This window comes from Osmia lignaria, chromosome 9 (genome assembly GCF_051020975.1).
Source record: "Osmia lignaria lignaria isolate PbOS001 chromosome 9, iyOsmLign1, whole genome shotgun sequence".
NCBI classification, from domain to species: Eukaryota; Metazoa; Arthropoda; class Insecta; order Hymenoptera; family Megachilidae; genus Osmia; species Osmia lignaria.
In genome coordinates this window covers 10659311-10672215 of record NC_135040.1, presented here as the reverse complement: position 1 = coordinate 10672215, position 12905 = coordinate 10659311, and the positions used below count along the sequence as shown (strand labels likewise).

The 12905-nt window shown below is 31.9% G+C and overlaps 2 protein-coding genes across 9 annotated transcripts; both read left to right on the top strand.

Moving 5' to 3' along the window:
- The first annotated feature begins 3417 nt into the window (after positions 1–3417).
- Positions 3418–6108, top strand: LOC117600686 (motile sperm domain-containing protein 2). Of its 3 annotated transcripts, none has more exons than XM_034316434.2 (9): positions 3418–3653; positions 3883–4026; positions 4143–4320; positions 4409–4778; positions 4867–4942; positions 5037–5143; positions 5222–5422; positions 5491–5625; positions 5697–6103. In XM_034316434.2, the coding sequence occupies exons 1-9, from the start codon at positions 3572–3574 to the stop codon at positions 5889–5891; spliced, it is 1488 nt and encodes a 495-aa protein (XP_034172325.1). In that variant the 5' UTR covers positions 3418–3571; the 3' UTR covers positions 5892–6103. The 3 variants fall into 3 exon arrangements, with proteins under 3 accessions (XP_034172325.1, XP_034172330.1, XP_076546104.1); XM_034316439.2 differs by having other exon boundaries at positions 3608–3747; positions 5697–6105; XM_076689989.1 differs by lacking the exon at positions 3418–3653 and having other exon boundaries at positions 3895–4026; positions 4127–4320; positions 5697–6108.
- An 886-nt stretch (positions 6109–6994) lies between these two features.
- Positions 6995–12780, top strand: LOC117601219 (uncharacterized). 6 transcript variants are annotated; one of them, XM_034317724.2, is made up of 13 exons: positions 6995–7240; positions 8488–8656; positions 8735–8958; positions 9057–9421; positions 9506–9675; positions 9760–9896; positions 9991–10141; positions 10230–10371; positions 10467–10739; positions 10809–10945; positions 11181–11320; positions 11402–11623; positions 11708–12780. In XM_034317724.2, the coding sequence occupies exons 2-13, from the start codon at positions 8527–8529 to the stop codon at positions 11768–11770; spliced, it is 2154 nt and encodes a 717-aa protein (XP_034173615.1). In that variant the 5' UTR covers positions 6995–7240; positions 8488–8526; the 3' UTR covers positions 11771–12780. The 6 variants fall into 6 exon arrangements, with proteins under 6 accessions (XP_034173615.1, XP_034173652.1, XP_034173606.1 ...); XM_034317761.2 differs by having other exon boundaries at positions 6997–7378; positions 10629–10739; XM_034317715.2 differs by having other exon boundaries at positions 6999–7378.
- Positions 12781–12905: the final 125 nt, after the last annotated feature.

Genomic DNA, 12905 nt, shown 5'->3' with positions numbered 1-12905 from the left:
AAATCCTGATCTGGAAACATGACTGGTACATAAATATCTAACGGGCTAATATTTCACTACACAACGGTATGCAGGTGGATAAATGATTATGTGATAGAATTCGTGAGGCTGAAGTGTGAATGATGAGTGTTTAGGGTCGAGAACTATGAACGTGACAGAATGAATTTCAAGTACGAAGGGGGAATTTTATACAATGCTTGAAGAGCAAATACTGACCCCCTGGGGGTCAGCCCATATACTAAACTGATGCCAATTTCACGAGTAAAATCGGAATAACGTTTCAATTTCAAGAGCGATTTCGTTATCAAAGTAAGTAGTTATAATAATTAATTGTATTCATGCTTATTACTTTGATATTGAAATCCGCTCATCGCGAAATAAATTCTTGTACATATAAAAAGGTAAGTGTATTGTGAAGTCGGAGGGTCATCCGACTTCTCTACATTTTTAAACTCGAAATCTATATATGTAAATATGTACAAGAAAACCCTATCCTGAGCTAAGGCATAAAATACACAAAAAAGCAATTTGCACGATTATCATTGTATAAAATGATACAGTGATATTCGTGGGTCACTATGCTCGCTCAAAAAATAAAAATTACAACCAGTTCCCGTGTCGCTACGGACCATTCGTCCTACGACATGATGGGAACCGGAGGAACTTTAAAGCATGCGACTCACCGATCGTTGACTTGCACCACTGCACTCGCTACGCATCTCGTCTGTTGGCTCGTCAAAGAAACGGTATCCCCACTGGCCAAAGCACTCATCTGAAAGCATAAAAATCACGATTCTTGAACGATATATGTTTTCTCTCAATTTGTTGTAGTTAATATGCTAACACATAGGATAATTCAAAAATATGCATGCAAAACTATATGGGAAAACACGGTAAAACACATGCAAATACATCCCAAAACACTCGAAGATCAAAACCATAGAACACTATAAAATGTTTGCAAAATTATAGTAAAACATATAGGGTACCAATCCATAAAACCTACTAATAAATCCGTATAAATATGCCAAAACACAAAGGGTACTACTCCATAAAACCCACTAATAAATCCGTATAAATATGCCAAAACACATAGGGTACCACTCCATAAAACCCACTAATAAATCCGTAAATATATGCCAAAGCACAAAGGAAACCACACCATAAAACACAATAAAGCACATGCAGGTACATGGGGTACCACACCACACAGCACACTAATGCACTTGTATAAAAATGTCAGGACACATGGGTGACCACACCATAAGTCGCACTAATATATCCGTATAAATATTCCAAAACACATGGGAAACACTATAGGAAACATTATAGGCACATAAAAACACTTGTGGTAACACACTGATAAATCCATGCACGAATATCCATAGTGTCAACCCGTACCGGTATATGTTTGGCAGCTCCATCCGTATCCTTTGGCGGTCGCGATAAGACTGATTAGATTTGACCTCTCTACAGGTCGCGCGTGTACCGGCACGCGACGCGCGCAATCAAGCATGACGTTCCGCTTCACCGGTTCCGCAGATTTAACTATTTCTATCTGATATTTGTTAATATTTGTTTAATTATTATTTTATATTTTACAATTGTTTATTAATCAAATTATTGTTATATCTATTTAAATTGTTTATTTTTTTACATTTCCGCGTGGGTATATTGCAAAATTTTGTTTAATTATTCTATTAAAAATTATTTAATTATTATTATATTTTTAATTTTACAATTGTTTATTAATCAAACGAACGAACTGCGCCCTACAGAATGAACGAGAAACTAAATTTCTGGTCTGTTTTACCTTGTTGACGTCTTTCGCGAGTGAACAATCAACGAAATCGTAGTTTTCAAATTACTTCTACCTGGAGACTTGTACATCATCCCTTGGGTGCTCGTTTTATTCTATCCGACCCAAAGAATATCAGTCTGGTCCCTATTTGGACATACGATTCACAGAAATGTTTATATTACGAATAAATCAATGCAGGTGAGTCCGATCCGCCATTTTCTTGACCGTTGACAGACATCAATTTCAATATTTTATAAGTTTTTGACGATTTGGATAATATAAGGACCAGACCAATATTCTTTAGAACCTTCTGATCACGTCCCTCAAATTTTTTTACATTCTGTTTAGAAATGAGGACGTAATTTGAAAACTCGCGTCTACGGATTTTTCTAGGGACTGTCGGTAAAGTTTTCGACGTTCGCATCACCTTAAGCGCCACCTCAGTTATCGCATGCTATCAACCAACGGCATGCTATACTACGTCACCTTTCGCATACACCTAAATGATACACGGATGCTACTACATATAGCTATATTATACATATACATTACAGCAAGATTAGTGCATTGCAGACAAAGTATAAAATACGATACTGCACACATGACCTAGAAAATGTATGAATGGCCTAACTAAAAAATTATTGCTTTACAGTAAAAGCTGGATATATGCAACAAACATTGGGACCCAGACGTTACATATATCCAGCCGAGGTGTCGATTCTGGGCATTTAATGTTTCATGTATCCAGCCGAGGTGTCGATTCTGGGCATTTAATGTTGCATATATCCAGTCGAGGTATCAATTCTGCGTCCGTACACATCGTTTGTATTCAGCCACGATACCTATTCTACGTTCGTACACAACATGCGACGTGTTGCATGTTGCATGTTGCGTGTTTGATGCATCTTTGGTGTACGGCCTGCCTTATGTTTGGTATTATTTTAATCAGAAAAATCTCACAAATGCGTTAGTAAAAGTTTCATTAAGAAAAAGTTAAAAATAAAAAAGTTTTATCGTTGAATTAGCATTAGTCACACCGATATAACGGTTCGGATCGTACTACACGGCTTCCTCGTCGAGCGTTCGGTTCGCTTAGGGGGATCCCCCAAGTGGAGAGGATAGTGATGTTGCATATATCCAGCCAATCTTTCGTTGCATATATCCAGCTTTTACTGTATTTACTTTAAGTCAATTAAGCTTCATAAAAACAATTTTAAGATTAGGATTTTGAGAAATAGCTTTTTTTTCATTTAGTAATTCATGCTTTATTTAAATCTTTAATATAAAATTAGAATAATATAATCATTAAATCTCTTTCCTCAGATCAACAATTAATTATACTAGAATATACATATAGATTATTTAAAACCTATAGGATAATCTTAACGTTATCCATCCTATATCACAATAAAAGTATTAATTAAATTCTAATGTACACGTGGAAATTAAGCTTAAATAAACGTGTTGGCAGTAATCCTGTATGAAACTCTTTTCTAAAAAATAATAGACTTGCACATTTTGCACGTCAGGTTGAGTGTAAATTTATGCAATGTGCTAAGTTTCATATTAATGCATATGTAAGATTTATATGTAATAAAAAACTGTAAAGTACGAAGTCATTATTTTAATGAATTCAATACAAAGTCTAAACAGTATGCGCGTCTTTCAACGCGCAGATCAAGTGACTGAATGAACAATTATTGTCTGTCTATCATATTGTATAGTTCATTGCCGGTCAAAGTGTCACATCCAGCAGCTGGTTAACTGAAGATGGAAGTACAAACGGAGTTAATCTCGGATCTCCGTGAAAAATTTTTAAAAAAATTAGAAGATGAAGGACCACCCGATCCTAGTGTGTATACTTTGTTTTATACAATTAACTTCTTTTCATTATTGAATAGTTGCACTAATAAGTATTAAAATCCAGTCTTGCATTATACACCAAGGTCAATATTTTTTAAAACATATATCCAATAAAAAACAAGAATAATTTGAATGAATAGTTTATTAAAAACTTTATATTCTATCTTTGTATATAATGTTAGTGATTCTAATAAGTATTCAATTGAATGTAATTTCAGAATTTCATCCTGTGGATATTGCTAAAGTAAAAGATAGTAATAGTTGGTTAAAACGATTTTTAGAACATAATGAAAATAATATACAAGAATCATTAAATATGTTATGGGAAACTTGTACTTGGAGAAGCAAATTTGGCACAAATGGTAAACATGTAATGGATTAAAATATTATATATATTATTTTTGCTTATAAATTAATAAGTTTGTATATTGACATATGTCATTTGCAAAAATATTGTATCAGTATTATCTAATCGTAGAGATAACAGAAGCAAATGTGAAAAAAGAATATATAGAAAGTGGATTGTGTTTTAATTTTGGTAAAGATAAAGATGGTAAAGCAATGTTAGTTATTAAATGTAAATTACATACTAAAGGAAGTAAAGACTTTAATGAATTGAAGAGAGCTATTGTTTACTGGTTTGAAAGATTAGAAAGGTAAATATAATGCAATAGTATGATCAGTTCAAATTCATTAATTCAATGTTATCGTAATCAATGTACTCAATCTTGTATTTGATTTTAGACAAACAAATGGTAATCAAATTTCACTCTTTTTTGATATGGCTGACACTGGTATTTCAAATATGGACATGGAATTTACTAAGTACCTGATTGGCCTTTTTAAAAGTTATTATCCAAATTTTTTAAATTATATTATTATTTTTGAAATGCCATGGATTTTGAATACTGCTTTTAAACTTATCAAATCATGGTTGCCACCTAAAGCTATTCCAAAAATAAAGTTTGTTCATAAAGGCAATATACAAGAGTTTGTAGATCCTAATGATGTACTTACATGCTGGGGTGGCAATAATGATTATGTGTTCAAATTTGTACCAGAAGCACAAAATCATACAGACAATACATTGAATGGGAAGCTTGATAATAAAAAGGTACTTAATCATTATTCTTATTATTTTTAATAGCTTTAAACTCTTACAATGATCTTTATTCAAAAATTTAATTTTCATATAATTTAAGGTACATTTCGCGGAGGGTTCTCCATTGACTGAACAATCCCCAACTTCTTTTGGTGAACAAACCACAAAAGAACAATGTGAGTAATAATAGTAATGTTAGTTATAATATTAAAATAAAGTAGAAAATGTGTTTTCATTAGGTTTTTAATGATACTGTTAATGTTTTTTTAGTATTATCTATTGAACCAAATGCAATTATATTTAATAAAACTGGAAATGATATTATTGGAACAATTACACTTAAGAATATATCCACTGAAAAACCTTTATCTTATAAGGTATAATCTGAGTGTTAATCTTATGATAAAAATAGGTATATTGTGAATTATTGACACATTTTTTATGTTGATTTATAGGTAAAAACAACATCACCTGAAAAGTTCAGAGTACGACCAAGTTCCGGAGTTTTATCACCTCAAGAACAACGCGTGATCTCAGTTGTTTTACAGTCGGGGTATAATTTGCGCGGTCTTTTACATAATGATAAATTTTTAGTTATGTGCCTTCCATTGAAAGATGCGAATGCCTCGAATGAAGAATTAGCCGCTATTTGGAAGGTAGTAATAATTCTCCTGTCGCGTATAAATTTTATATGTTATCTAACTGCCACTTTATTCCTTCATAGTCTGAAAAACCAGCAGAACAACATAGATTGGGATGTTGTGATGGAGGATATGAAAATAATGAAGTACAAAAGTCACAGTCTATATTGTCTTCTGGAATGTCAGAAAATGGCCATATAGATTTATTGTACCGTAAAGTAAGTCACATTAATCGAAACATAATGTGTTCTATTGAGCCAACATTTATAAACAAAATACTACATTTCAGATGACACATTTGAAAGAAACTAACGTGAAACTTCATAATGACGTTGCACTTTTGAAGTATTCATTATTCTTATCCATAATAGTGACAATCGCAACGGCCATAATAGTTGTCTACATTTTAAAAATTGATATTCAAAATTTTATGGATCAACATTCCCATGGACAGACTCATCATCACATTCACAATGGCTTGTAGATTTTCTTTTAGTAAAAATCTGTTTAATTTCTACATATATAATAATAGAAATTTTAATTGGATATTTTGTTTATTCAAGAATTCCAATAAGTTGATTTTGACCTTTTTTTATTCTTAGTTTAGATTTTTCAATTTTCTCATTATTTTTATTTTCAAAAAGTGGTGTAAAATATATTTCATAATTATTAATATATGCAAAATAACTTACAGGTAACTTTAAGAAGTTTATGTATTATACATTTAATATATTAGAGAAGCTAATGTATTATTATACTTATAAAAATATATAAATAATTGAAATTATTTTTATAACACTACATTTCTGTACAATGTTAATACTAACATTTATTTATCTTCCTTATTATTTAAATCAAAAATCATTAGAATTATTTTAAATTACTTTTTTTTATTAATGTAATATTCTTCTTTTACTTAATTAATGTGTACCTTTTATATATTATATACATACTATATATAATATTAACTAATGCTATTCGCGACACGTTTATATCAAAATATAAAGTAAAATTTTTGATAACTATGATTTATATAACATACTAGACATATTTAATAGCTATATGTAAATACCTTGTTCATAATAAAATTTATAAATTGTGTTAATAAAAAGTATATTGAATACATTTACACTTAAAGAAAATTATTTACTCTACAGATTTATTACCTTACTTTTATATTTAGTACTTTTTATTTTAAATAATATAACTATAAATTATATATTAATTCAACTGAAAATTGCAATGCTTGATTATAAGTAACGATTTTTATATGATACATGTATTTTTCTTGTCAAGCTTTAAATATGTAACATGATTAATTATATCATCACTGCATGTTTTTTTTCTATGTACGTCAACTTTCAATTGCTTAGGAAAAAGTAACAGAACATGCATAAATGGGTGTTGGTCTCCCCACCAAAATTTTTCAATCGTTTCCCCTTCCTTAACTACAATTTTCCCGCTCTTTTTGCATGGCGTCATTTTTTGTGTGTCGTTGAATGCATCTCCGCGTATAGGCATATGATGTGAGGATATTATATTTCATTTACTATTTTAAATATTTATATTTTATTATTATAAGGTTGAATTAACAGTGTTTCGTTTTGAAAAAACACGATAATATGTGAAAAGAAACAGTCAACTGATACAATCGCGGTAGGTTTAATATCCGGAAGTAGCTAAAACGACAGTCGTCCGGTGTAAACATGACGAGTGACGCGTCCTATTGCGCAGCTACCAACGCGCAGCATTTGAACGTTCGTAGTTCGATCGGCCATATTGGCCTCTGGGTCTTACACAACGCCCTCACACGAACGATTGCAAGTTTACGAGGTAAGCGAATATTTCGAGGTTTCTTGTCGTAAGCGGACTTAGCACAACGTGGAAACTTGTTTCCGTGAAGAAAGACGATTTTCTGTGGTATTCGAGGGAGTTCTTGGACGCCGGTAGCGAGTAGAACACAAAAGATTGGTGAGTTATCAGTAGCACGTAGCAGAACGAACAGTATTCCCTTCCGTTGCGTCCTCCATATTGATGACAGCGCCGACGGTGATAATTTTCTGAAATTTTTGTCGTTAATGCCCCCTGTGTCCTGAAATCGAAAGCACCCGCGTTGTCTTAAAAGCTTTCCGACAGAATGCGCAACTTTGGGGCATTCGGTGTTTGACGAAAGTCCGCGGATACGAAATCCTGGATATCCACTACGTATTTCCACGCGCTCCTTCATCCATCGTGACACGATCACATTTTGCCCATGGCGTCATTCTCGTTCGCATTACCCGCTTCGCCTGTTACATGGCGTTCCGCGGCGACGTGTGTCGCCTCTGTCAATCCCGTTTGACTTTGCAATGATATGATACTTTGATGCTCAATTTTGAGAATTGCCAAAACGTGCTCAAACATGCCAATTCCTTGCTCCTCCCCTCCCTCCCGCCGGGAATGAGACCATCCACTCTTTCATAGCTTCAATTTCTTTACCCCGTTATTGATTTTCCTTTAATTTTACGCAATCACAATGTCTCGTGTATTGCCACTTGTATTATGTATAATCGCAATTTTGTGCAATTTATAATGTTTGTATATACGACTATATTTGTACCTTTTTGAATGTAGAACCCATTATACTTGCATATTACTCTGTTACCTGTTTCATACATGTATATAATGCTTGGACTTTAAGACTGTTCTTTTTTTTTATATTAATCCATTAACTCACTGTACTTATGTTAATGCATTGTACTTATTGAAGAATATTCATTTATATATTTGGAAATTGTATAATTGAAGACTCGAGTTATATATTGGTAATCTATGAACATTTTAGATTATCATTTATGAGTTGAAGAAACTAAGTGCTTTCCTTTTATAATATTTAATGTTACACATATTGTTATCTTCAACTGTAATTAGTTCAAAATGTATAAGTTTCCTGTGAATAAAATACTTCTGTTATATTTAAAGAGAAGTAAACTATACAAAGAAGTTTATATAATCTGTAGTCCAATTTTAATATATCTTGATACAATAAGAAAGTGTTTATTTACATTGATAAATGAAGGATATAATTGATATTATTTCAGACTAATGAAAATACGTTTATATGAATTAATGATCTCATCATGACAAGTAACGTAGCAACAATTAAATTAGAAGAAGGGCAGGAATCTGTGACAGAAATACAAACTTATTTAGAAACATTTAATAAGGAAATAGAAGGAGGTCAAGGAGAGCAATTACAACATGTACAGTGTTAGTATTTTGTAATAAATTAAACATCATTCTCCATACATATAAATGAATACATTTTATCAAGAGTTTATATTATAGTGCAACAAGTAGAAGGATTATCAGGTGGTGAGGAAGGTGGAACTTATTTTGTTGACCAATCTGGTCAATATTATTACCAAGCAAATAATGACGAAACACCTGTGATGACACAAGTGCAAATTCAAGAAGTAGAAGAAACTGATGTACAAAATGAAGGAGAACATCCTCAAGAAGAACAATACCAAGAAATTGAAGAATTAGAAAATGTTGATGGTGAAGAAGATGTAAGTGAAGATGATTAGCAATATCATACAACTGTTAAACTACCATGGTATAAAAGAGCATCTCAGTATTATTAAAAAAAAAATATTTTATCTCATAGGGTCAAGTAGCTAATAATGGAAATAATCAAGTTGTAATCAATTCGGGGGATGCATATCAAACTGTTACCATTGTACCATCTGACACTAATCCTGGAGAAGTTAGTTACGTATTAATAGTTCAACAACCTGATTCTGAAGAAAAGGAAATTAGACCTGTAGAGCAAGAAGGAACAGAGGGTGAAGAAGGAGAAGGTGAACAAGATCTTACAGTTTATGATTTTGAGGATAATGAAGATAATGAAGCACCTGTGGAATCAGAAGTAGAAGATGATAAGACCAAAATTATTAAGTTCCTACCTAAAAAATCTCAAACTGTTACCCAAGCTCATATGTGTAATTACTGTAATTACACAAGTCCAAAGCGGTAAATTTTTTTGTTGGTTTCCGTTCTTTCTTACTTGCTTTAAAGGTTTTGTTTATAAATAAATTTATCATGTATGTGCTGTAGGTATCTGTTATCGCGACATATGAAATCACATTCGGAAGAAAGACCGCATAAGTGCAGTGTTTGCGAAAGGGGGTTTAAAACATTAGCTTCCCTTCAAAATCATGTTAATACCCATACTGGGACCAAACCACATCACTGTAAATTTTGCGACAGTGCATTCACAACTTCTGGTGAGTACAGTTTGATATTCTTAAAAAAATGTAAGAATGATTATTCACTTTTCTGCTATTGAATAAGTTAATTTGTTTATATAGGTGAACTTGTTAGACACGTCCGATACAGACATACACATGAAAAACCGCATAAATGTCATGAATGTGATTATGCATCAGTTGAATTGTCCAAACTGAAACGTCATATTAGATGTCATACCGGGGAGCGTCCATATCAAGTATGTTTTGTAGTATTTATTTATTGCATCTAATTAAAAATATAATTTACCTAGATAGGATAAATAACCTTATGATGGTTGCTTTATATTATAGTGTCCGCATTGTACATACGCAAGTCCCGATACTTTCAAGTTAAAACGACATTTGCGTATACATACCGGTGAAAAGCCATACGAATGCGATTTCTGTCAAGCAAGGTTTACTCAGTCTAATAGTTTGAAAGCTCACAAATTAATACATAATGGTATGTTAAAGTTTTATGCAATCAAAACTTTTGAAATTTAAACTTTCATATTTTTCCTATAGTAATTAGTATACTGTATATCTTGCAGTTGGTGACAAACCAGTATTTCAGTGTGAATTATGCCCAACAACATGTGGAAGGAAAACAGATCTCAGAATTCATGTACAAAAATTACATACCTCTGATAAACCTTTAAAATGTAAACGCTGTGGAAAAACATTCCCAGACAGGTTAGTATATCGAAGAAACCGTATTTACTATGTCGATTATGTAGAACATATTGTCTTATAAACATAAAACACATAATACTTTTTTACCTTTGTAGATATAGCTATAAGCTGCATAGTAAAACCCATGAGGGAGAAAAGTGTTATAAATGTGATTTATGTCCATATGCATCAATATCTGCACGTCACCTTGAAAGCCATATGTTAATTCACACCGATCAGAAACCATATCAATGTGATCATTGTTTTCAATCATTCAGACAAAAACAACTACTCAAACGGCACTGTAATCTTTATCACAATCCTTCTTATGTTCCTCCTCCACCGCAAGAGAAGACACATCAATGTCCTGAATGTGAGCGGCCATTCAGGTATGTATAATGCAAGTACCAAACAAAAAAAAAGGACAAAGTTATATAATTTCGTTCTTCGTTATATAGGCACAAGGGAAATCTTATTCGACATATGGCTGTTCATGATCCAGAATCCTCTCTTCAAGAAAAACAACAAGCACTAAAGATGGGTAGACAGAAAAAGATTCAAATTATAGATGGTCAAAGAGTTGAAGTCATGACAGGTAAGTTCCTATTACTTAAAAAATGTTTAAGTTTACTTGATTCACTTATATGTGTAAAAAAAAATAGATCATGTTAATATCTGGAAAATGATTTTTGAACTTCATCAACGACGGAGATTATTACACATATACAATGAATAAACAACTGTTTCAACTTTATACTCACAGGGACACTTACGATATGATCTGTATACAGATCATTGACTAACATCCATGTGTTGTGTTATGATAACAGGTGATTTAGCTTCTAAACTTAAAGGTTATGAAGAAGAAGAAGAAGATGAAGACGATATGATGGCGGTCGAAGGAAGTGACGGTCAGCAGTATGTTGTATTGGAAGTTATTCAGCTAGCCGACAATCAGGGAGCTGATCAAGTACGTAATTTTGTAAACTATAACTATTAATCGTAATATTTATACATGGACATGTCTAATGGTTTCAACTTTTTTCTCTAGCAAATGGCGGTTGTAGCTAGCGAAGATGGAGATTTAGTGATGCAAGATCCTTTAAGCCAAGAGAGTGGCATTGTAACAGGTACAGGGGAAGAAGGTGACGATGAAGAAGAAGAAACAGAAATTAAACTGAAGATAGATCCGGAACCTTCTATTAAATCTCAAAACACTCAAAATGATTCAAAGTTACAGAAAGAAATGGAAACTTGTTTTGGTTTTGACGAAGTAAGTTAATGTTATTTCTTGTTGCCTCATAAATATCTATTCAAATGTATCTCATTATGATGTAAATCGGTTTTATTCTTACAGGAGGAAGAAGAAGAGGACGAAGAAGCCAATGGCAATATAAACATATTGGAAACAATTTCGTAATAAGAGAAATTAATGTACGTAAACCTATCTACGTAATAGTCAAATATTCTCTCTCGCAGTGTCAATTTATATACTGTGAGTGCAGTTAATTACTATTTAAAGATGCTGTGTATAGCTCTAATAGAGCTATCTCTTGGGGCTAGCATGATCAACATAAATGGTACAAGAACATTTTTTGCCACTACTGCACCAGATGTATGTAATAATTTATGAAGAAACAGTAGTTTTGTGGTTTAGTGAAATGTCAAGCAGATGTACAATTATAGTATTGTAAAATATCATTTTACTTTATTATCAGTGAAAATTATTTTCTATAAAAATGGTCGTAAATCGCCAAAACTGTTACTGACAGGAAAAAAGTACATTAGCAGTGTAGGTTGGCATAATATTTTTAAACAAGTTATTTAAAACCCTTAATGTAAAAGCAGAGCACATAGTAATACCTTTGAACTGATTGATATCAGTGATTGTTGGAATATGGTTAACAAAAGTGAAATTATAGGATAACGTAAGGCTGCATTGTAAATAAATGCTTACCATTACACCTCATTTTATAGGTAAATATCATGTTCTATAAATATATAGAATAAAGGCAAGTGGGCGGATTTAATTGTATTAATCGTATTTTATGTTATATGTGAATCAATTTGCTTACATATAGTGTTGTATATAGAAAATCATAATGGAAAAGAAAATTAGAAATTTTTCATTAACCTGGAAGATATTCATAAGTGTATATTGGTATTTCATAATAACGACGAACTGTCATTTTACAAATAACTACATGGAATAAAATTTTTAGTAAACGTATAAAAACGTGAATGCTAGGAAGTAATTTGATGTTGCATGTAATTTTTCATCTCACGTTTTTCTTTTAAAAACAAAATTTTCAAAATATTATTTCTCCCAGGTTAATTGCGATTATTCTAATAAAACGAGAACATATATGGTGAAATGGATTGCATATATTACAACAAAAAAGAAAGGAAAGAAAAAAAAAAGAGCGAAACTTCTGAGTAGTTGAACTTTTTTGTGTTGGTTGATTCTGTAACAATTGTGATTCTGTAACAACCAGAAATAGCACTTTTCTATTGATACAAATTATATGGATTTCTCTTATGTAATGTAGGTATTG

Excerpts from the sequence above, each read along its gene's own strand:
- LOC117600686 (XM_034316434.2), top strand. The coding sequence starts at position 3,572 with ATGGAAGTACAAACGGAGTTAATCTCGGATCTCCGTGAAAAATTTTTA. Across the intron at positions 3,654-3,882 it reads TGAAGGACCACCCGATCCTA|AATTTCATCCTGTGGATATT; the intron begins GTGTGTATACTT and ends ATGTAATTTCAG. Across the intron at positions 5,144-5,221 it reads AAAAACCTTTATCTTATAAG|GTAAAAACAACATCACCTGA; the intron begins GTATAATCTGAG and ends GTTGATTTATAG.
- LOC117601219 (XM_034317724.2), top strand. The coding sequence starts at position 8,527 with ATGACAAGTAACGTAGCAACAATTAAATTAGAAGAAGGGCAGGAATCT. Across the intron at positions 8,959-9,056 it reads ATGTTGATGGTGAAGAAGAT|GGTCAAGTAGCTAATAATGG; the intron begins GTAAGTGAAGAT and ends TTTATCTCATAG. Across the intron at positions 10,142-10,229 it reads TCACAAATTAATACATAATG|TTGGTGACAAACCAGTATTT; the intron begins GTATGTTAAAGT and ends TATATCTTGCAG.